This window comes from Ctenopharyngodon idella, chromosome 5, assembly GCF_019924925.1.
Source record: "Ctenopharyngodon idella isolate HZGC_01 chromosome 5, HZGC01, whole genome shotgun sequence".
NCBI lineage: Eukaryota > Metazoa > Chordata > Actinopteri > Cypriniformes > Xenocyprididae > Ctenopharyngodon > Ctenopharyngodon idella.
Window position 1 is genome coordinate 38,113,751 of NC_067224.1, and position 23,789 is coordinate 38,137,539.

At 36.9% G+C, this 23,789-nt stretch overlaps 1 protein-coding gene across 1 annotated transcript in view; it reads right to left on the reverse strand.

The window, feature by feature from the left end:
• scarf2 (scavenger receptor class F, member 2) overlaps window positions 1-23,789 on the reverse strand; it is a 33,620-nt gene that overhangs the window by 8,152 nt on the left and 1,679 nt on the right. Inside the window, exons 2-9 of the mRNA XM_051893963.1 lie at window positions 17,748-17,806; window positions 17,561-17,662; window positions 15,968-16,487; window positions 14,128-14,346; window positions 13,622-13,750; window positions 12,510-12,613; window positions 6,567-6,681; window positions 4,520-4,644 (exon numbers count right to left, since the gene is read on the reverse strand). Coding sequence (XP_051749923.1) covers window positions 4,520-4,644; window positions 6,567-6,681; window positions 12,510-12,613; window positions 13,622-13,750; window positions 14,128-14,346; window positions 15,968-16,487; window positions 17,561-17,662; window positions 17,748-17,806 — 1,373 coding nt within the window. The remainder of the gene's footprint in view (window positions 1-4,519; window positions 4,645-6,566; window positions 6,682-12,509; window positions 12,614-13,621; window positions 13,751-14,127; window positions 14,347-15,967; window positions 16,488-17,560; window positions 17,663-17,747; window positions 17,807-23,789) is intronic.

The window sequence follows — 23,789 nt, forward strand, 5'->3', positions numbered from 1 at the left end:
CCCCTCCAACAGTTGGGTATGTAACACCCACTTTCCACAATCTGAAGGATAAAAACATGTTCATCCACATTTTCTCTTATTAAATGTCAAGTTTCACTACAAAGTAAAATGGGTTGTAAATGTTTTTTTTTCATGTATGGCTTCAATAACTAGTAGCTTTTAAGGCTGTGACACACCAAGCCGACTAGCGGCGACAAAAGCCGACTGTGTTGTCGCCTCACGTCAGCTGCATCTGGGCTAAAAAGCTGCACTTGAACACACCAAAAGGAGATTCGAAAAATGTTCACATATTGGAATGCTCAGAAAAGATGGCATAAAATTTGAACAGCCTTCTGTCTGTGCCGTCATGACTTTGCTCGCTTTCAGCTCTTTCGCTTTTATTGTGGTGCACTAACTCGCTTGCTAAACTGAACAGCCAATCAGAGTGATGTCTCTCACCGACGGCCCTGATGCCGACTTAGCCGTACACCTACCGATGTAAGCCAGACTAGAACGATGTGTTGAACACGCCTCAAAGTGTAGCCCAACAGATGCTCACAGACGGCAGACCATCGGATTGGTGTAAACATGTAAAACTACCAGCAACAAGCAACAAGATTTACTGCACATAATGAAAAATTGATTTTGGGCACTTGACAAACTATGAGCTGTTTGGGTTAGTTTATACACACACCCTTAAAGTGTATAACACTCAAAGGCTGGGAAAAAAAGTGAACTTTCATGTTGAGTTTTAGCATAGCTGTTTTAGAGCTAGCATATGTGCTTCTTTCAGAAACACTCAAGCTTTTGCAATCGGCTAGCAAAGGGTTTATTCTAACATTCTCCCAGGGTGAAAAAAAGCTTTGAAAGTAAATTTGCAAAAATAAACATTTCAACAGCACATAGCAGTAAAAACCACAGAGATATAAAACTGCATTTTTGGAGTTTTGCCTTCAGTGAAACAATTTACATTCCATACTTTATACTTTTTCCAAACAGCTGTAGATGCTGGAAGAACTTTCCCACAATGTCAAAGGAATATCTTCTTTCTGTTCTCTGCTGTTCATGTCACCAGAATTCTGATCATGCAGATTCATGATGCCCCTGTGGGTCTTGCCGCACCATGAAATGGCATGACATGTATGTTGGGATGCATGAAAACAGACACGGTGCTTTTACAAAGCCATTTACTGACATCAGACAACTGCTGTCTTGTCAGAGACAGAGACTTAGACCAGTCTGACAGCCCACCCTCTGCCTTGAACAAAAGTGCTTTACTGGGACATCCCAGCTGCACTAGTCCCCACAGCTGCAGAAAGTACTCTGGTGTAAGGCAGCAGGTGGCCTGTCTCTCTGACGCCTCTCCAGAAACATGTTTATAGACTTGGACTAAGAGAAATTTAGATCAAGAGCTAAAAAGCTTTGCAAGGAACATTGTTCAGTGCTCGCTCTTTACATTGTTCGTAGTTAAATACTTGAGAATATGGAAATAAATTAACCTAATATGATATATAAGTAAAAAGTAAATGTTAAAAATAACTATTATTTAACTACTACGAATTTTTTGCACTGTGACATTATTTTCATGAAATTTAAGCAAGTGAAATATGACGTGTTCTTGACAGGTATTGTGAGAATCATCTGAAAATGCTTGTTCGATTCAAGACAGATCAACTTCATTGGTGTAAAAATGTGTTTTTCCTAAATTTAAATTATGGTGAGAGACAGAATGTGGGTCAGGAGGAGATGAAACAATAAACATTTTCATTCTTTTTTCTTTTTTTTGTTATTGTTTTCCGTTTTGTATTAAATCTGTCATTACCAGCTTTAGTATGAGTAAAAATGGCTCTGAAACACACTGAGGTAAATTTAGTCACTTCCTGTCTAAAGACCCCCAGCCCCCCATTTGCTCTCCTGTGAGGGTAGAGTTTCAAAAAAAAAAAAAGTGGGGGAAGAAAAGAAAGGGAAAAAATAGCAGACCTCACTGCTGCAGTCGGCCAATGAGGATAGCAGAACCGCAACAGGAAAAGGAGGAAGAGGAAAAAGAAGGAAAGAGAGAGCGATATTTTCATCCAGCTCCTCCCATGAAGTGAAGAGTTCGAGGGGGTGGGGAAGAAAACGGGGTAGACGCTACATCTGCGTTTGCTTTCAGTTCTCATATGTTATCGCAGACCCCATTTGTTTACCAGTCAAGAGTGAGCGTGAAAAGCAACATTGTTTTGCGGTGATTTTGGTCATCCCCGGAGTCATTTAACACTCTTTGATTTGTCAGATGAAAGAGACACTTTACACGCATTCTCAGTCAATTTTCTCATAAAGTCTGTGGATGAAAGGGCCAGTTTGTGTTTGAGAGCTGAACTCTGGTCATATCTCTTCTGCTAAAGTGCCATCTTTTTATTTTGTTTTACTACTTGCTTGTTCTTTGTTGTCTATCCAGAGTTTAACAGCTTGAGGGGTTTTATTGAGACAATCTGCAGGCCATACTACCTAACCAACAGTGACATTATTGTTTTAGACAGGATTTTTCTTTACCCGGGTCTGACGGCAGTGACTCTTTAACTTATGTAACGTGGTAAATTAGCGTGGAAGCACATGTCTCTCGAGGACAGTATGGCTCTGGGCTTTCTCTCGGGCTCTCTGTCACTAAATAACTAAATAGTGCTCACCTGTCTGTTAGGTCTGTTACCTATACACTAGGGTATTGTTTGCTTTAATTAAAGCTGCCATCCATATTCTTTGTAAAATGAGAATTCAGCTCTCGATTCCTTGATTGGGACCTGGATTTTTGCTTGCGATTTGGAGATGACCCAAGATTCACGTGGCCCTTTGGGACGCTTAAGTCACAGCATGTCGAGACAAAGTAGTATTCTGACAAATTATACTTGGGCTTTTTTCGAATTATTTTTCTGATCACCCTGTCAGGGTTTATTCTGTGATAACAACGGGCTGGATGTACATTATCCCTTACTATCCCTAACAAATGAGAATTATCGTAAAGTGTTATCATTTGACCTCTTGTATTCGTGCATGCTAAAGAAAAACAGCTGCAAAACTCCACTGTAAAACGAACCCATGTTTTGTATATATTTAAAAAGTCCAAATTGCTTCATTTAGTGGTGTTCGGCAGTGCTAACTTAAGTACGCTGTGCCTTTTACAATTTGTTCTCCGAATCCAAGTCCAAAATGAATATACCAAACAAACTGCCTTAAAAAAAAAAAAAAAAAAAAAGTATAATATGTTTGCATGGCCACTTTAATATTCTCTAAAACTGGCTCCTGGCAGCAGCAGCCCATACAGTTCCCCAACCACAAGAACTCCACACAGGGGTTCCATCCTGGCAAAAACAGAGGAGTCTTTGATTGGGGGAACATTCAGCTCCCAGCCGTCTGTTTTAATAAAAAAATAGGGAAATGAGGGGAGAAATACGGGGAATAAGAAAACGAATGTCTGTTTGGGTACAGATTAATAAGGACTTGAAGCTTCACATGGAGCCAAGGGAAATAAGACGTGCACCCAGAGCATTCCATTCAGATGAAACCCTAAAGACTTTTTTTTTGGGTCAACGCAGACCATTTTCATTCTGACTGAAGCTTTTAGCCAGTAGAGGCAGCAAGCAGAATTTGTATAAAGTTCCCAACCACTGCCACATCTGCTATTGGTCAGGCAAACAGAGAGCCCCGCCCCAAACTCACGCCATTGGTTGAGCCAGAATTTGATATGACAAACATAAACAACTCAACACAGCAATGATTTGAAAGTGCCACAGATGTAAGTGAAGCAACAAAGGGACAGTTCACTCAAAAAGGAAAATTGTGACATAATTTACTCATTCTCATTTCATGGAACATAAAAGAAGATTTTTTGCGAATTGTCCCTACAATAGAAGTCAATCGGGTTCAATGTTGTTTGGTTCCCAACATTCTTCAAAATATCTTCTTTTATGTTCCACAGAAGAAAGAAAGTCATACAGGTTTGCAACGAAATAAGGATGATTAAATTATGATACAATTTAATTGTCAGCATCCTCATGTCAATTTAACTGTCAACATCCTCATGTTGTTTAACATTGTGTCCGCGGATGGATGTTGCATGACAGCTTGCTGGTTTTATCAGCACCCTGAACTATGTTTTTAAGATGTATCGGGTTAAAAAAGTGTTTAAAAAAACCTTTAAAAATGCAACTTAAGGCTTGTGTCCTTCAGTTACGCTCCATCTAGCTGAACTAGAACGCATGTTGTAGTTCTTTCTGCACATTAAACTAGGTTTAAAAAGATTTACATCGAAAAAACGACACACTGCACCTTTAAATGAACGTTTAGGTTGCCAATATTGACACTGTTTGGGCTAAAGGAGATTTTCATTAAAACATGCCCTATCATGAAAATGATGTCACTATTATACTCACTAAAATGTTTTGTTAAACTATTAAAGAATAAACATCAGCCACATTATATTAAGTGCATATCTTCTGTGTGATTCTGTTTACTCGTGGCACACTGAATCATGTGTAATTTTAGCTGATGGAAAATGAAGACATACCAACAACTTTGGGTAGTTTCTGTCTCCTCAGAGGGATTCTGGGCAGTTTGGTGCTGATTCGACTGAATCCACCACAGAGGATTATTTTGGCCTTCTTGCTGTTGGTGGAGTTTTCCTGGTCAGGGCTGAAAGAGGAAGGGTGACGTTAGACCAACATTACACTGCCCTGAAATGGATTATATATTGTTGGTGTGTTAGTGTAGAGCGATAGACTTCTAGCATAAACGGCATACACCATCAAACCATAGAGATTATAGATTTGATGTTCAAAAGAAGGAGAAATGTAAGGATTTATCTGCCTCACGGGCAAACTGAGGAAATCTAGGCTCAGTTGGTCTTACGTTCTTTAGTTTTCCAGCCATTTAGAAAAGGTGGAAAGTTTAAGAAAACAGCCGACTGTGATTTCTAGAACACGAGAGTCTTGAGTTTTCCCGCCTGACTGCAGAGAACAGAGGAGGCTTTCACTTCAGCGAGCTGTGAACAATTCTGATGACAGGCTTTGTTAAAAGATGTTCTTTGCCAGGGGCGAGTTTGAGATGGACACAATGGTCACGTTCACACCGCCTCTGCAGAAAATGGGTGTCAGTGCAGTTTTACAGCACTAAATCCGGTTACGTTCACATACAGTTTATGTGAACAGTACCGCTCTACGCTAGTTGTTTAAAAAGCATGTTGTTGGTTAATTAAGATTTGACAGATGAATTCATGCCTTGACTCGTTTATTAAATAGTCTTGTAATAATTATGATGAAACTTATTTGGTATTTATATATGTATATATATATATATATATATATATTATTTTTTAGTTTGATTCAGCACAGCTGCATTGATCTAATGTGACAGTAAAAACATTTTTATGCTTACAAAAGATTTTGAATAAATGCTGTTTTTCGAACTTTCTATTCATCAAAAAAAGTTTCTTAAGCAGCAAATCAGCATATTAGAATGATTTCTGAAGGGTCATGTGACAATGAAGACTGGAGTAATGATCACAAGAATAAACTTCATTTTAAAATATATTTAAATAGAAAATACTTTTTTTTATTGTAATAATATTTCACAATACTAGAATTTTTATTGTATTTTTGTCAAATAGCTAGTGTATAATGAATGTATGGAAGCTTGTTTCCACCACGGAATAAAATTTTAAAAGATAACTGCGAATTTTATCTCACAATTCTGACTTTTTTCTCAGAACCGCGAGATATAAACTCACAATTGCGAGAAATAATTCACAATTCTGACTTTTTCCGCCTAATTGTGAGTTTATATCTCGCAATTCTTCTTTTCTCAGAATTGTGAGATATAAACTCGCAATTGTGAATTATAAAGTCCAATTCTGATGGGGAAAAAAATACTTTTTTTTCTCAGAATTGTGAGTTTATATCTCACAATTCTGACTTTATAACTCACAATTGTGACTTTATATCTCGCAGTTCGGACTTTATATCTCGCAATTCGGACTGTGTAACTCAATATAGCGAGTTTATATCACACAATTCTGAGAAAAAAAAGTCAGAATTGGGAGATGTAAACTTGTAATTGCGAGAAAAAAAAGTCAAAATTTTGAGAAAATGTCACAATTACCTTTTTTATTTTTTGTTCAGTGTGGAAACAAGCTTCTGATGAATGTGATACCCTGAAATTTAAATATATATATATATATATATATATATAATTTTTTTTTTTTTTTTTTTTGATTATTTAATTGGGGTAGTTTATCTGACACACTCAATACATTTTAAATTTACTTAGCCAAATTTTGATAAACCACTCAATCAGTCAAAGCATTCTATGTATGAATGATTAGAATTCATTAACACGTTTAACTATCAAATCTGAGGTTTACAAAACTTTTGTGTATCCAGAGGAAAGTATTCGGGGAAAATCCATTTTACGAAACCCTTCATAAAATCTACAAATAACTTACTTGTGATTGTCTCAGCACAATAAACTGTAACTGGAGAAAGTGTTTTAACCTTTAACTTTTAATTTAGAAGGTTGAGACTGACTTGACTGAGAAACTAGTGTTGATTTTCACTCACTTGCGGTTGTCTTTGTTGCTACAGAGGAAGCAGCAGCACAGTAGACACAGAAGAACCACCAGCAGGAATGTTACCAGCGTTCCCGCAGCTATTACTCCCCTCCGCTGATTAGGATCTGAGAGAGACAGATGGAGAGTGTAAAATTTGCAATATAAAAATGTCAATAACACGTGTTATAATAACAGCTTTTTTCAGGAGAGATGGAATCTGTTCAATGAAAACATGGCTGCAGTAGGAGACCAAAGTACAATTGAGGTGTGCAGAACAACAGATAAGACCTTCTTCTAAATGCTCAAAGTTTAAGAAGTAATTGAAAATATAGAATTCCTAAAGTATTTCATCTTCGAATCTGAAACAGGGGGTAATGTTCAGTTGATCTTTATCACAAAATAAACTAAAAGATGAGGACTATGACCACTTAGTAAATAAATAAATAAATTGACATGAAATATTGGACATGAAATTGGTTGAAGGACAAATATACAATTTAGTGGTCAAAAAATTGCAGTGATAATGAAGATTACACACTATAAAAGTTAATGAATTTTATAAACACACTGCAGAATGCCAAATTTTTTTCATGCTAAAGAACACTGTACCGAAATTAAATGAAATGTACTTGAAATTCCCATATCAGTTCAGGAGTTTAAGAGCTAGCAGTGTCCTGTGAGTTGCAGGAAGTCAGCCAGTGGCTTCTTTGCATCTGTTGCCAACAGGCATTATCACTGGAGCATAATGTGTGGCCATTTGGCTCTTCCGTTCATAAACAAAGACAGGGATGGGATGCTTAACTTGGCACTGCTGACAATGAAGAATTTCTGCTGTTCGGATGCACCATATTTTTCATCTGGATCATCCAAGGCCAATTATTAGTTCAACATGCATATGTTGTGTCATTTTTAATATTTAAGCAACATTGAAAAAGTCCAAAGGTGAAACTTAAACCCAGATAAACATAACCAGCAGGCCAAACACAAATGTTTATAATAAACTGTGTATTAAAGGGTTAGTTCTCCCAAAAATGACATTTCTGTCTTTAATTACTCACCCTCATGTCATTCCAAACCCGTAAGACTTCGGAACACAAATTAAGATATTTTTGATTAAATCCAAGGTTTTTTTTATCCCCCAATAGAAAGCAATATAATTACCATCATTCAAGATCCAGAAATGTAGCAAAGACATTGTTAAAATGGTCAGCGTGACTACAGTGGTTCAACCTTAATGTTATAAAGTGATAAGAATACTTTTTGTGCGCAAAAACAAAACAAAAATAACGACTTAATTCAACAATTTCTTCTGTCCCGTCATTATCCTACGCTGTTTACGTTGTATAGACAGTGCAATGCTTCCAGGTTCTACGTCAGAATGCCGAAAATAGTCACGTTGACTATTTTAATGATGCATCTACTACTTTTCTGGACCTTGAATGTGGTAATTACGTTGCTTTCTATAGGGGAATAAAAAAAATAAAAAAACTTGGATTTCATCAAAAATATCTTAATTTGTGTTATGAAGATGAACGAAGGTCTTACAGGTTTGGAATGACACAGGGCCGTCGCCAGAACATATAGAATGGGGGGGGCATTCGGTTTTCATAGGGGGGCACACATTTTTAGAATCTGAGAAGCAGACATTCACCAAAATAATAGCTTCCCATATTTATTATGAAATAGACTTCTATATCTAAAGAAATAGACTTCTATAATGAAATAAAGTTCTATATTACCACAAAAACACAAGATAGTTGATCCTAATCCTAAACGATCCTCAATTGGATGGAACTGAATAAATACTTTGAATGTTGCGATCCTGTCGGACTTATGATAGCTACCTGAATCGTAACAAAGCACTGTTGGCCAGAGGAGAACTGGCCCCCGACTAAGCCTGGTTTCTCCCAAGGTTTTTTCTCCATTTAAACACCTATTTGCCACTTGTCTGCCACCTGATGTCACCTGATGGAGTTTGGGTTCCTTGCCGCTGTCGCCTTTGGCTTGCTTAGTTGGGGACACTTGACATTTGACTTGACATTTGATATTCAACAGTGCTTTGATCTGCCTGCATTGACACTATTCTTTTAAGAGCTGCTGTGCAGCAATGTAAAGCTGCTTTGACACAATCTACATTGTAAAAAGCGCTATATAAATAAAGGTGACTTGACTTGACTTGACTAATTAGATCAAACTAGACCAAAAACTAAAACCCTTTGCATTATGGCAATATACTTTGCAAACACGAGGCACAAAAGCTTTTCAATTCCTCGAACAACACAATAATAAAAATGATACATACCAAATAGCAATAAAAATATGTAGGGAAGCCTACATCTGTAGCATATTGATGTGTAACAAAGACTTTGAGTGTACTCACCATTAAAATAGTTGAAGGCAGCGGGTCTCCGAGTGATACTAGTCATTAATAAATAAGGCCTAATTATGTTTCAAGTTCCATTTTGTGTAATAATGCATTAAATATGAATTTTCTGATCATAGGCGGAGGGTGAACCAACTCCAGGGTAAGGAGATGCGATTCCCATTTAAAAACACATTTAAACAGATTTCCTTGAAATAGTTTTAACTTGTCACAGCACAACCTACATATTCCAACATAAACACTGCTGATAAATTATTTGTTAATAAAGTGTTTACGTTCACAAACCACTGTTAATTTTAACAGATTACACACGCGGGATTTGGCAGAGAGTGTGCAAAAGGCGCTCCCTTTATAATCACTAAAAATCTCACTCATCTTAGTTCTCAACTGACTGCATAATTACATAACAATTTACATAATTACGCTGGAATATTTGCCAGCGTCCACAACTCAGAATCCACTCACCACTCAAAACGAGTTTTTGTTCAGTGCTAAGTTACACCTCTGATTGGTCATTGTGTTCCAGAAATCAACAGATTTGTTTGTGATTGGCTACATTGCTCAGCGCTGCAAGAACACGTCGTAAAGCCTTGTCGTTCTTCAGAGCGCAAACACAGATACGCACTGGATCGTTTGCCAAATATGTTTCGCCAATATGCTAATATTAACTGATCCTAGACCAGTAGTTATGTGCAGTTTTTCCCTCTAAAAGCAATCAGAAGCAGCAGCAGGTAGGCAGTGGTTTGAGTGAGAAAATAGTCTCAAGTCCATGGCCGGCCTTACACACACTAATTTCTATTTCATATTTCTGAAGATAATGTGTTATTTAAAGTTACTGTTGTAGAGATAGTGTTCCTATGAGCTAAATGCTGCTGAAGACATTTCGTTATGGAATATGTGAATGGCCAGATCCACAGAAATAAGGTTTTTGCTCTCAATCGCAAGTTTGCTGAATGACTATACGATTAGGGGGGCACTTTGTGTCATCTGGGGGGGCACTGCCCCCTAATGCCCCCCCTTGGCGACGGACCTGGAACGACATGAGGGTGAGTAATTAATGACAGAAATTTTATTTTTTGTTGAACTAACCCTTTAATGAGACCATATTAGTCTTTATTTTGTTTTGGGGGTCTACTACAATATTATTTCATGCTTGAATGTTCAAAAATCACATTATTTTCCCCTTATTTTACATTGTTGCAGCACCTCTCTTGGCAGTTTGTTAGTAACGCACTGTTTAGTTCCTGTCTCTATGAAGCCCCTCCTTCTGAAAAGCACAATGTTCACTGATTGGTCGGCTGGACCAGTGTGTTGTGATTGGTCAACTGCTTTGAGTGTGTTTCGGAAATGTCAAGTCCTTTACCATAACCACAACACACTATTAATGCGACTCAACCAGATCACGTCTCTTTATTTTGCATATGCCTTGAGCGTTATTTAAATGAGGAATATTGTAACGTACATTTCCGAATGAAAAATCAAGACTCCAATCGAGGCATTTCAGGGAGTTCAGAAACAGTGCTTACTGATATAGAGAATAACTCCCTTTGGAATGACTTTGTGTTTTGTAACTTTGCTTTTTTCATGCTCAAACAGCAACATTACACACTAAAGAATGTTGAAAATGTAAAATAACATAGTAGGTCCTCTTTAAGTGCATAGTTTATTTAAATGCACTTGAAATCTGTGCAGCAATTTTGTCAAACAGAGGTATAAGTCGAAATTATTTTCAACTGAACCCAAATGCTCCTTTCATAATATTTCTTGGCAAACATTTGCTACTGAAAAACCAACAGTCAAAGCATAATAACTAATGACAACCTTTTTCACTCTTTGATTTGAGCTCAGTCTGGGTATAGCGTGTGGTGTGGGGACATCCACACATGTCCTGAAAGCACAGCTGCATTTGAGGAAGGCCTCACAAAGGTCGGCCATGATGACATCATTACTGCCTTCACTCAGGTCTCTGTGAAACCTCTCCTGACCCACACCTTTCCTCATCACTCTCTCTCTCTCTCTCTCTCTCTCTCTCTCTCTCTCTCTCTCTCTCTCTCTCTCTCTCTCTTCCTGTAGTATTTCTCTCAGCTGTGTGAAACAACCCCGGCTCTCACTAACTCTGCGAGCAGGCAGGAAAAGAGCCAAAAAACACAGCCGTAAAAATAAGACACCACTCTGGAAACACCATCAAGGCCGCCATGTTAAACTGCTGCTGTCTACGGCAGTGACCTACATAGTGAGGACTACGCAGGCGTGTTACAAATAACAGCTGTGTGTTTCTTTTGCCTGCACAAGAAGTTTCTCATTGATTTTTAAAGAGAAATGAATGATCTTTAACTCTTTTTGTCTATTTAATCCAGTGACATTTGAAGATTATGCTGCATAAAAATGAACTTTATAAATACACTCCTAGAGATGGCAATAGTGACTAATGACTTAAATTTCAAGTCTGTGTCTCATGCAAAGCAATCAAATGGCTTTAACAACTTTGAATAAAGTGCACAAATCTGAATCCGAATTTTACCATTAAAAATGTATTAGCAATGTTCAGATAAGATATAATATATTTAATATATTTTAAGGTAAAATAAATTGATAAGATTATAAGACTTTTCATAGAATATATATCTTGGAAATAAATCCTTTTTTATTATTATTATTATTGTTTTAAATATAAACTTAACAAAAAGATTTGCTTAACAAGACAAAAAGATGTTGTCAATGGGGTAAGAAAATACATTTCAAAATATATAGGATGTTTAGATATTTTTAATGGAAAAAGGTCAGTAAAAAAGGATCAGTATTTTTTTTTTTTTTTTTTTTTTTAGGTTTTTGAAACAGTCTCTTCTGCTCACCAAGGCTGCATTTATTAGATAAAAATACAGTAAAAACAGTAATATTGTGAAATAATATTACAATTTAAAAGAACTGTTTTCTGTTTGAATATATTGAAAATGTAATTTATTCATGTGATGTCAAAGCTGAATTTACAGCATTATTATTCAGTGTCACATGATCTTCAGTGTCACATGATCCTTCAGAAATCATTCTAATATGATGATTTGCTTCTTAAGAAATATTTCTTATTATTATCAATGTTGAAAACATGTTGCTTTCTAATATTCCTAATATTTTGTGGAAACTGATAAATTTTTCAGGATTCTTTGATGAATAAAAAGTTAAAATGACCAGCATTTATTTGAAATATAAATATTTTGTATTATTATAAATGTATTTATTGTCATTTTTGATCAAATGCATCCTTGCTGAATAAAAGTATTCATTTCTTTAAAAAAATGCTTACAGATATCAGACATCTGCCAGGATAGTTGAGCTGCATTTGCTGGATTTAAAAATTTTAGTAACCGACACGCTTGCAAATCCGTTGCGAGTCAAAAGGTTGAATTTTGAGTTGACCTCTGTGTCAACTGGGCAGCTATTCCTCCCTCCCTTTACGTAATGGAAAATATGACTGTTTTTGGACCCCACAAGTATGCCTCAACACTTCACAATTTCTTTTGTGTCTCCATAGCAAATGGCACAACAAAGACAGAGACAGGAAGGATTTCTTACATAGATTGCAGGCCCCTGACACTGGGTTGCAGTTCTTGTCGTGACATGGACAGGTCTCGGCACAGTTCACTCCGTACTGACCGAACTCACAGGTCAGGTTGCAGCTAAAATGAAAAGAAATGCAAAGAGCACTGAGAAAGAGAGTCAATACAAGCATTGTGTACAAAAGCAACAAGAGTTTCCAGTTTCCAGTTTGGGGAATTAAGGGCAATTATGTAGATATTGGCAATGCAAATCCAAAAACAAAAAAGAGAAATTAGCATTTATAATAAATGAAACAAGCACATAAATTCTCATTAAAAGACATTGAACTGAAACTGATGAAATATTTAAAATGTCTTTCAGAGAAAACGGAAGTATTGCATGAAAAATACATTTTATTTTAATGTGTTTTCTGCTCTTATCTTCAATTAAGTGGTTTCATCAACTGAAGATAATATGGAGATTTAAGAGCAGTTTGTGGTCAATAATTAGATAGATTTAAATAATCTCATTTACTAAGTGAAATAATAGAAATAAATTTTAGATCATTTTAGATTTTGAATGCTGAATATTCTAACCATTTTTATCCATCCATCCACCCATCCATCCGTGACAGTAAAGATGTATAATGTTAGAAAAGATTTCTGTTTCAAATAGATGCGGATCTTTTAAACTTTCTTTTCATCAAAAAGTTTCTACAAAAATATTAAGCAGCACAACTGTTTTCAACATTGATAATAATAGGAATGTTACATGAGCAGCAAATCAGCATATTAGAATGATTTCTGAAGGATCATGTGACACTGAAGACTGGAGTAATGATGCTTTTGTTGCAGGCTCATCAATATTATTCTCCTTCAGTGTTTTGTAATTATAGATTACGTTGAATTTGTGTTTACCCCTAAGTATCATCATGTCTTTTTATGATGGACATGTTCAATTTACAAAGAACCAATGCACATTTAAACAGGTTTGGTCTCCTGTTTAGCACAATGCAATTTGTTTAAAGTTACTCATCTTTAAACCATTTAGAATGACTCTTTGTTTATTGTGTGATTCATTCGTTAATGAAAACAGGCCTAGGTATCAAGATGACCTAAATATGTGCGTGACTCAGAGATGTGACTTACTATGTCCCATAGAAGCCGGGGTCACAGAGACACTCTCCTGTGGCAAAATGGCAGTCTCCATTAAAACAATGGCTGCAGTCTTTTTCACAGTTTTCTCCATAGGTGCCGTTAGGACAGCGCACATCACAGCTAAACAAAGAGAAAAAAGAAGATGTTATACGAACAGACTGAGAATCGAATCATCAATTCAAAAGTCAATTAAAAAAAATACTTAAGGAGCAATAAACTTTGAGAGGTGAATTCACTAAAGTGCTCTGCGCACTTCCACTTGGGTATGATATTTTATTGCAAAAACCACTGTTTTATTCACTAATCACATGCAGTTCATTTTAAAAAGGTTTCTATTTCACATAAATGCTGTTCTTATAAGCTCTCTATTCATTAAAGAATACTGAAAAAAGTAATTTTAAATTGTAATAATTTACTACCTTTCTGGGTCGAATTAACAGTAATTATTTTATAACTGTCATCTACAATGGGGTTCACTGTTAGCCAAAGATCCATACCGATCTCCAATCCAGCCGGGATTGCAGTGAGAACACTTCCCATCGATGCGGTTGCAGAAGTGACCGTCTTTGCACGGCGGACACTGATCTTTACAGTTCTCTCCGAAGTATCCCTGCATACACATCTGATCACATTTTGTCCCGTTCCAGCCGCTCTCACACGTTACACATCGACCGTCCGTCACCTTACAGGGCTGCTGGCCTTTACAGTGGCCACATCTGAATCAACGGCAAAAAGAAAAGACCAGGATCATCCAGGGTATGGTCAGTCAAAAAAAGAAGAGAGCAAGTTATGGCATTAAAATCAAGAACATATAAAGCTCTGAATATGAAATGTTCTGGAATCATTAAAAATTTTTGGTCACACTTTATTTTGATCGTCCACTTTAGACATTCTACTCACTATAAGTAACTTTGCAACTACATTTCAACTAACTAATGAATTTGCAACTACATGTCAACTAACTCTCATTAGAGTAGTGTTTGTCAAAAATATCGATATTTCGATATGTATCGATACTGAATAATCTGAAAACAGTTCCAATACTCCTTTTCTGCAGTACTGATACACTGATACCAGCTGCGCATTCTCGCTCTTTCTTCTTTCCGATGGCGAATTGACACACACCGCCTCCTCTCACTCACTCAGTCTGGTTGAATAGTACTTGTATTGTATTGCTCATGATTTTCTCATTCCCGCAGGTTTCACGCTCACACCAAAATCCGCCTCTCAAACAGCTTGTGAGTACCAAATTGACTTCTTTTTCATTTTTCTTTTTCACTTAAACGGTCAAATACATTCAAAATTATGCCAAAATGCCCGTCTTGCCAAGCATTCTGGTAAACAGTCAGTTTTGTAACGCAAATAGTTGAGATAAAAAACAAATGTTGTGTTACCCAAATTATCAAAAAATTATAAGATAACAAATTATCTGTATAGAGGTATATATGGCAGTTTTCCCTGTGGTATCGAAAATGGTAACGAATATCAATATTTTTCAAGGTATCGTATCGAAGTTAGAAATTCCAGTATCGTGACGACAGAAAGTTACTTATAGTTAGAATGTCTAAAGTGGACTATTGAAATAAAGTGTTACCAGATTTTTTTAAAAATATTTTTGAATGAAGTCTCCAAAGCTTACCAAGATGCTTTTAGTTGATCAAAAATACAGTAAAAACAGTAATATTTTTTGCTGAACTTTCAGCAGCCATTACTCCAGTCTTCAGTGTCACATGATCCTTCAGAAATCATTAATTTCTTATTATTATGAAACTTGAAAACAGCTTTTGTGGAAAACTGCTAATTTTTTTTTTTTAGGATTCTTTGATAAATAGAAAGTAAAAAAAAAAAAAAAAAACAGCATTTATTTGAAGTAGGACTATTTTGTTACATTATATTATGTCTTTACTGTCACTTCACTTTGAATTTTAGTATTAATTTATTTAAAAAAAAAAAAAGTCTTACCCCAAACTTTTAAATGATAGTGTATCACGGTCTCCTCAAAAATATTAAGCAGCAAAAACTGTTTTCAACAATGATAATAATCAGAAATGTTTCTTGAACAGCAAAACAGCATATTAGAATGATTTCTGAAGGATCATGTGACACTGAAGACTGGAGTAATGATGCTGAAAATTCAGCTTTGATCACAGGAATAAATTACATTTTCAAATATATTCACATAGAAAACAGTTCTTTTAATTTGTAATAATTTTTCACAATATTACAGGTTTTTTTATATGGTATTTTGGATCGATGCAGTGTTGGTGAGCATAATAGACTCTTTTCAAAAACATTAAATGATTTTAAACTTTTGGCCAGTAGTCTATTTTTCCTCACCTGTTTTTGCAGTTCTGTCCGTAGAGCCCAGCTGGACATGGCTCCCGGCATAGCTTTCCTCTGTATCCGGGTTTACAGGTACACGATCCATCTGCCGGGTTACACTTCCCATGCACGCACTGACAGTACCGCTCGCAACGTTGACCCCAGAGCCTCTCCCTACACTGACATCGGCCTGTAAACTGCTCACAAGGCGAGTTATTACACAGACACTGAGCACCGCAATTACGGCCGTACCAGCCAGGGTTGCAGATGCACCGGCCCGTGCTCTGATCGCACACAGAGTTGATGCTGCAGTAGCAGTTGTTGTTGCACTGAGGTCCCCAGTAACCGGCATGGCAGGTGCATTTCCCTGTCTCCTGGTCACATTTCCCTTTCTGACAGTTGCAGGGCTTCTCGCAGTTTTCACCCCAGCGGTTGGGGTAGCACGTGCACTGCCCAGTCACGTCATCACATTTACCATTAGGGTGGCACGTGCACATGCCCTTGCAGTCCGGACCCCAGAACTGAGCGGGACACTCTAGGGGAGTCAAAAAAATGCACGGGTTGTAGTTTACAGGAAAAAGAAACATGTTTATTCAAATTACGAATTACTTACTTCTAGCTTCTGACCAAGGCTGTATCTCAATACTAGTGTTACTTGATCTCAGCGCTGTGTTTGACACTATAGATCATAAAATAGATCGACTACAAAATTACACTGGTATTCAGGGACAGGCATTAAGGTGGTTTAGATCGTACCTATCAGACTGTTAACCATTTTGTATATTTAAACGGGAAAAAATCTAAGATAACATCAGTAAATTATGGAGTGCTGCAAGGATCTGTGCCCTCTGCTATTTTCAATATATATGCTGCCACTTGGTAATATTATATGAAAACATGGAATTAGTTTCCCCTGCTATGCTGATGATACTCAGTTATATATTTATGCATTGTTTAAATGTTTGCTTGGCATGTGAGAACCAATGAGGTTCATTCTCGTGTGTTACACGGTTTGTTCTCACGCATCAAGCAGGTTCGGTTGAGCTTCTGTTTATGTTCACTGATCAATGTTTATATGTGAATAAAAGCCCAAATTACATCTGTTCATCATATAAAGTGATCGAGTCTCTTCAGAAAATTTGGACTAAACCACTCAATTCATATGGTTTAGTTTTACGATCTCTTTTTGAAGTGTCAAAGTGTCAGTTGCGTAGCTGTCTATGGAGGGACAGAAAGCTCTCAGATTTCTTTAAAAAGATTGTCATTTGTGTTCCAAAGATGAACCAAAGTCTTACGGGTTTGGAACGACATGAGGATGAGTAATTATTGACAGAATTTTCACTTTTTTTGGTAAACTATACCTTTAAATGTTGAGCAGCAAGCTCATTGGCTGCAGATGCAACAGGAAACAATCAGCTTGTGCGGTACAGTTAACGATTTAACAGCAGGTTTCATGACAGAACTTGGTATATATCTGCTAAAAGTTTATTTTGTCAGTTTTTAGGAGTGCATTTGCATTTAGACCTCAAAGCTAACTGAAGGGCAAAAATAAGTTTTTAATTACTAAAATTAGTTACTTTAATCTGAAAAAGACAAAAAGCATCTCACTTGTATCACAACTTGCCCCAAAATATCCATGGCGACAGCGGCATTCGTTTGGACGGACACACACCTCGTTCTCATTACAAGTGAAGTTGCCTTCACAGAGAGCTGAGGAGACAAGGACATAGTCAAGATATAAATCAAGTAACATGACACTCAGGAAGTGATCTAACATACAGGAAATGACACTTACGTGTTAAACACTCTTCACCTTGCTGCGCCCATCCGCTGCAACACGTAACCCCTGATGACCTGATGATAAGATGACAAATCAAGATAAAATTATCAAGATAAAAGCATTGGGTTATCAGTTAAAGAATATTCAATCTATACAACATTTAGCTGATATCTTGAAGGACAACTGATCATTAAACGTGTGAGTCAGCATATTTTGCAAATGCCTTGACCAAAGTTTCAACTGTCCGTGAGAGATTTAAGCATGTGGCTCATGAGGAATATTGCAAATGTCTGGGTGCCATCTGTAGCTTCTTCTGAGCTTCACAAGCGCAGATGTTTCAGATAGCAAACCTGCATCCACTCGTACAAACACAAGCGTAAGCATTCATTCCATTCTCCACCCTGTAACAGACAGCAGTCATGCGAACCAGACATGCTGTTTGAAGCGATAACTTCATTGAATCGTCAGATGTGGAGAAACAACGAGTGGCTGGAGCCAAAATAAGGCCACAGCCTGATGTGATTAGTAATGCAAATGTCCTGCATTAAGCCAGTAAGTCAATCTAATAAACAGTCTGGACAATCAGTATAAACAGATATTTAGAGAACGCTTTGAAAATGCTTGTCGGAATATTCAGTTGAATTTATTTAAAGGATTAGTTCACTTCAGAATTAAAATTTCCTGATAATTTACTCACTCCCATGTCATCCAAGATGTTGATGTCTTTCTTTCTTTAGTCGAAAATAAATTATGGTTTTTGAGGAAAACATTCCAGGATTTTTCTCCATATAGTGAACTTTAACAGGGATCAACAGGTTGAAGGTCCAAATTACAGTTTCAGTGCAGCTTCAAAGGGCTCTACACGATCTGAGCCGAGCAAGTGTTTACAAAGCGAACATGCAAAGACTAGGTCAAACGGTCTTTACAATAAAACTTAAAACAACAATGTTGGAGGAGAAAATGAGAGTTTTTCGCACTACCGCGGTACCACAGTACTTCCAACATGATTACGTAATGTGTGGCGCATCGCAAAGCTAGTGCAAGATGAGCATTTGTGGTTAAAAAGTATATATATATTTTTTTTGTTTTGTTTTGCTAGATAAGACCCTTATTCCTCATCTGGGATTGTGTACTCAAAACTGCAATTTGTTTAACCCGTTGAACCCTGTTTAAGTCCATTATATGGAGAAAAATTCTGGAATGTTTTCCTCAAAAACCATAATTTCTTTTCGAGTGAAGAAAGAAAGACATCAACATCCTGGATGACATGGGGGTGAGTAAATTATCAAGAAATTTAAATTCTGAAATGAACTAATCCTTTAAATACATTGTTCTGAAACCACAATATAGACTTTTGTGTGGAACAGATTGAAATTTGTGTCACTGAAAATCTCAGAATTTTTAGCTCTCAGATGTCATTGGCAGTTCTTCATATGCACCAGATTTGAATATAAATTTTCAGTGATTAATGATTTAAATTTGGTTAGTTCCTCACATGAAGCTATCATACTGCTTCAGAGGAATTAAAATATAGTGCATGAGTCATAACATCTCCTTTGTGTTCAACAGAAGAAAGTAAGTCATACGGGTTTGGAACGACATGAGTGAGTATATAATGACAGAATTTTCATTTTTTTGGGGTGAATTGCCCTTTTAATCCATCACATATGATCCCGGTGGAATTTTTCATGTGTCTGTGGTGGATGTTTTATTCAAAGCATCTCACAACAGGCCTGCTGCAGCAACTTATTGTTGCATGCCTTTCGTTTGACAGAAAATCATGGGAGGAAGAGGGAGAAATGGGTTTGGGACACAATGAGGACCTGATTCAAACCTGTGTCTCCCATATGAGCACCCCAGCACAATGTGCCTAAAGGTTTCGACATGTTTGTAGACTAATACACTACCTTTCGAAAGTTTGGGGTCAGTACAATTTTTTTTTTTTCAGCAAAGAAGCATTAAATTGGTCAAAAGTCACAGTAAAGACATTTGAAATGTCACAAAAGGTTTCTGTTTCAAATAAATGCTGTTCTTTTGAACTTTTTAATCAAAGAATCCTGAAAAAATGTATCATGGTTTCCAAAACAGCACAACTATTTTTAACATTTATAATAGTAAGAAGTGTTTCTTGAGCAGCATATTAGCAAATTAGAATGATTTCTGACGGATCATGTGATGCTGAAGACATACTGAAGACACACTCAAATAGAAAATACAAAATGCAGCCTCGGTAAGACTAAAAAAAGCTTACCAACTTTTGAATGGTAGTGTATATCAAGCGATTCAGTGGATATGTGTGTGCTGCAGTGCAGTTTCATTTAAAGACTCTCAAACATTCATTGCATAAAAAAAAACAACAACATTTTTTTTTAAACATTTCAAATTATCCCTGCTATCTCTACTTCGAGTGGCTTCCCCTTAAAATTTAATACTCTCTAAGTGCTTGTTAGATACAAGACATACGCCGCCCCTCATATTCCGCCACATGTGACCTCTGAGAGGCCTTGTCCACACTTTGGCTTCCTCTGAAGCGTGGGGGCCGCTCTCTGCCTTCAGTCAGAGTTTGTTTAGCCTATGTGTGTGTGTCTTACCCAGACATGATCTACACCGCAGCCCTAACTTCTCTGCTCTGTGTCAAACCGAACATACACACCACAGAGAGAACGTGAAGCTAGGGCCGCGGATGAAAGCTTAAACAAATGGAAATTGAGCATCAGTCAACAGCTGGGGGGCCAAACTTGATTCAGCAACAATAAAGTCCTGTGTGGAAATTCTGAGAACGTGAACTTCCTGACAATGTCTGTGGTTGGTGAGAATCTGTGTTTGTTAGAATACACATTAGATTGTATCTGGTGGTTTCCATTTTGATCTAAAGTACAGTGATAGCCATCTGGAGCCAGTAATCACAAAGTAAACAAACTTTTAAACAACCGGGTAAACCATTCAGCCCTTAACACTGCTTGTAGAATTCCCCTAAAATGCCTGCTGAGCCTCAATGCAACATGATTTTGAGATAAACTGTATTCATACATCTAAATCCAGCTATTTTTTGGTAACATCCCTGTTGAAAACAAAAAACAAAAAACAGCATATGCTGGTTAGGTATGTTTTGAAGCATGGCAGCTGGTTTGAGCTGGTTTAAGCTGGTTCTAAGCAACTAGCACCAGCTTAAACCAGCTCATGACCAACTAAGGACCAGTATAAAGCTCAAACCAGCTGCCATGCTTCAAAACATGCCTAACCAGCATATGCTGTTTTTTTTCAACAGGGATTTAGTGCTTTGAATTAAAATAATGCACCTCATGATGTCACTGAACATGTTATTAATATTGTGGCAAGTGGTAGACTGATATATATCGGCCAGGGGTTTCCCGTACAACTACGTAATTCACTGCTTAAAGGTGGTGTAAGCGATTTTTCAAAAAGGATGTTGGACATTGTTGATATTTGAAATCAACCCAAACAAACCCACCCCTCTCTTCATTGCTCCGCCTTCAAAACTCGCCCTCCAATTCTAACAACGCCAAATGATGCCAAACACCGCATTCTCTAGCGGGCGTCAATGCGCAGTGGTTTACCTGTACAACTCTCACTATCTGGCCACTGTTACACACACGCAATGCGAGAGTGGATGTCTGTTTATCACAGCTGACGCGCAACAAAATAATGCTTCACAAAAAATAAAGCGCAGATGATGAAGGAAGCACAAAAAAAAAAAAATAAATGAACGTACAGTACACAAGAGTAAATACAAACAAGTGTTCGTTGTTAGTTGCCAACAGCACAGCAGCTCCAGACAATCAATGACACTCAAACCCAGTGTTCCTCACATGCGAAGCGGAATCAAAGCCACCGCGTCTGTTTTCAGGCCTTCCTGCTTAGCTCTCTCCAGCGCTGGAAAGCTTTTCTAATATTAACGCGTGTCCTAAAGTGCTTGCTCAGTCATAAACCTTCATTCCAGTGATATTATTTTGAGCTCTTTTGTATTGTGTCTCATCTCTCTTTCTGCATCTCTCTCTGTTTTTCTTCAAATCTCCCTCTTGCTCGTTCTGTCTCCTCGAACGTTATACGCCCTCTAATGCTGACTGGTTACACGTTTGTTGTTGGTGTCGGCCCGACTAACTTCCAAACAGTGTTTTTGAATAATGACTTACCCCACCTTTAACTACCATAGTACAATGCATTGTTGAAGAAATCAACTAGCTAGTCACGACTGTTCCCCGAAACCGTATTGTTGCAAATTTGGTTAATGATGTCACACATGTGGTGGAGTAATAACTTCTTATAATGAATCCATTTGAGATCAAATTAATGCTAGATTTTTTGTTATATATTACTGACTTGGCATCTGAGGACTAATTCTAATTTTTCTCAGTTATTTTGCTTTATTTCCAGATTCAATTATAGGCTCCTCTTTGTTGGATCTATGGTTTCGGGAAACACAGACTCGTTGAACTATGCTTATAAAGACAAAATAATGCTTTTGGGAAATGCACCCCCGGTCAATTAATCTACCATTTTGCAAGTTCACCATGACCAATTAATTTTTGTGAATTTTAGCAATTCTTTGGCATATTTGGCATACACTACCATTCAAAACTTTGGGGTCAGCAAATGTGTGTGTTTTTTTTTTTAAGAAATTGACCCTTCGCCAGGAGTTTGATTGACAGGCGATCTAACCAATCATAATGCCGAATCCGCCATTATGTCTGACAAAGCAGTCAGGGAGTTAGTAGATTAACGTCGGTGGACTTGAACTTGAAAAATGGTGTGTACTGACGTCTTTCCGTGGTTAAAAAACAACATTCCTTATGATGTTCATTCATGCTTATTTGATGCTATAAATGAACTAGTAGGAAAAGATGATCGATTCATGAGCCGCTTGAACTGAGGCACTACAGCAATCTGTCACGACACATTAAAGAGCCATAAAATGGTATTTATTGTTTAAATTTTCTTAAAAATGACAAAATTTGAGACCTTGTTTCATATCAAAAGTAACCTGCTCTGTCTTGTCTGTCGACGCGTTGTCAGTGTCTTCTTTGCTCCGCGATGTATTTTTCACTGCGTGAGAACATGATATGTGGTGTGAGAGCAGCATGGCTTGTCGGACGTAGCAACAGTAACTAAAGGGGGCGGGTCTTTGCGAACGGTCAATTAAAGGGATAGTTCACCCAAAAATGTCAGTTGATGGGCCCCACTGACTTCCATAGTATTTTTTTTTCTCTCCATACTATGGAAGTCAATGGGGCACATTAACTGTCTGGTTACCCATATTCTTCAAAATACCTTCTTTTGTGTTCAGCAGAAGAAAGAAATTCATACAGGTTTGGAACAACTTGAGGGTGAGTAAATGATGACAGAATTTTCATTTTTGGGTGACTATCCCTTTAATACTTTTATTCGGCAAGGAAGCATTACGTTGATTAAAAAGTAACAGTATTAATTTCTTTTAAACTGTTTATTCATCAAAGAATCCTAAAAAAAAAAAAAAAAAAAAAAAAAAAAAATCAGTTTCCACAAAAATATTAAGCTGCACAACTGTTTTCGACATTAATAATAAGAATGTTTCTTGAGCAGCAAATCATCATATTAGAATGACTTCTGTAGGATCATGTGACACTGAAGACTGGAGTAATAATGCTGAAAATTCAGCTTTGCATCACAGGAATAAATTATATTTTAAAAAATATTACAATAGAAAACAGTTATTTTAAATTGAAACAATATCACACTTTTTTACTGTATTTTTGATTAAATAAATGCAACCTTGGTGAGCATACAAGAAACTTCTTTTAAAAACGACCCCATACTTGTTTTTAATTAATAGTTTTTTGTTTGTTTGTTGTTTTTTGGAAGATGCATTAGAAAAGGCAAAAAAAAAAAAAAAAATCCCTTAGTTTGAAATTCAATGTGAAAATGCTTCTGATATCATTATTACATAAGCTATCGCCATGCTCATTAGATTTAGGTGTTGCAGTATCCATTCAAAAGTCAATCACTAGTTTTGATCTCTCTGACGCCTGTGTGATGTTTATTTGTAAATGTTTGCCTCTG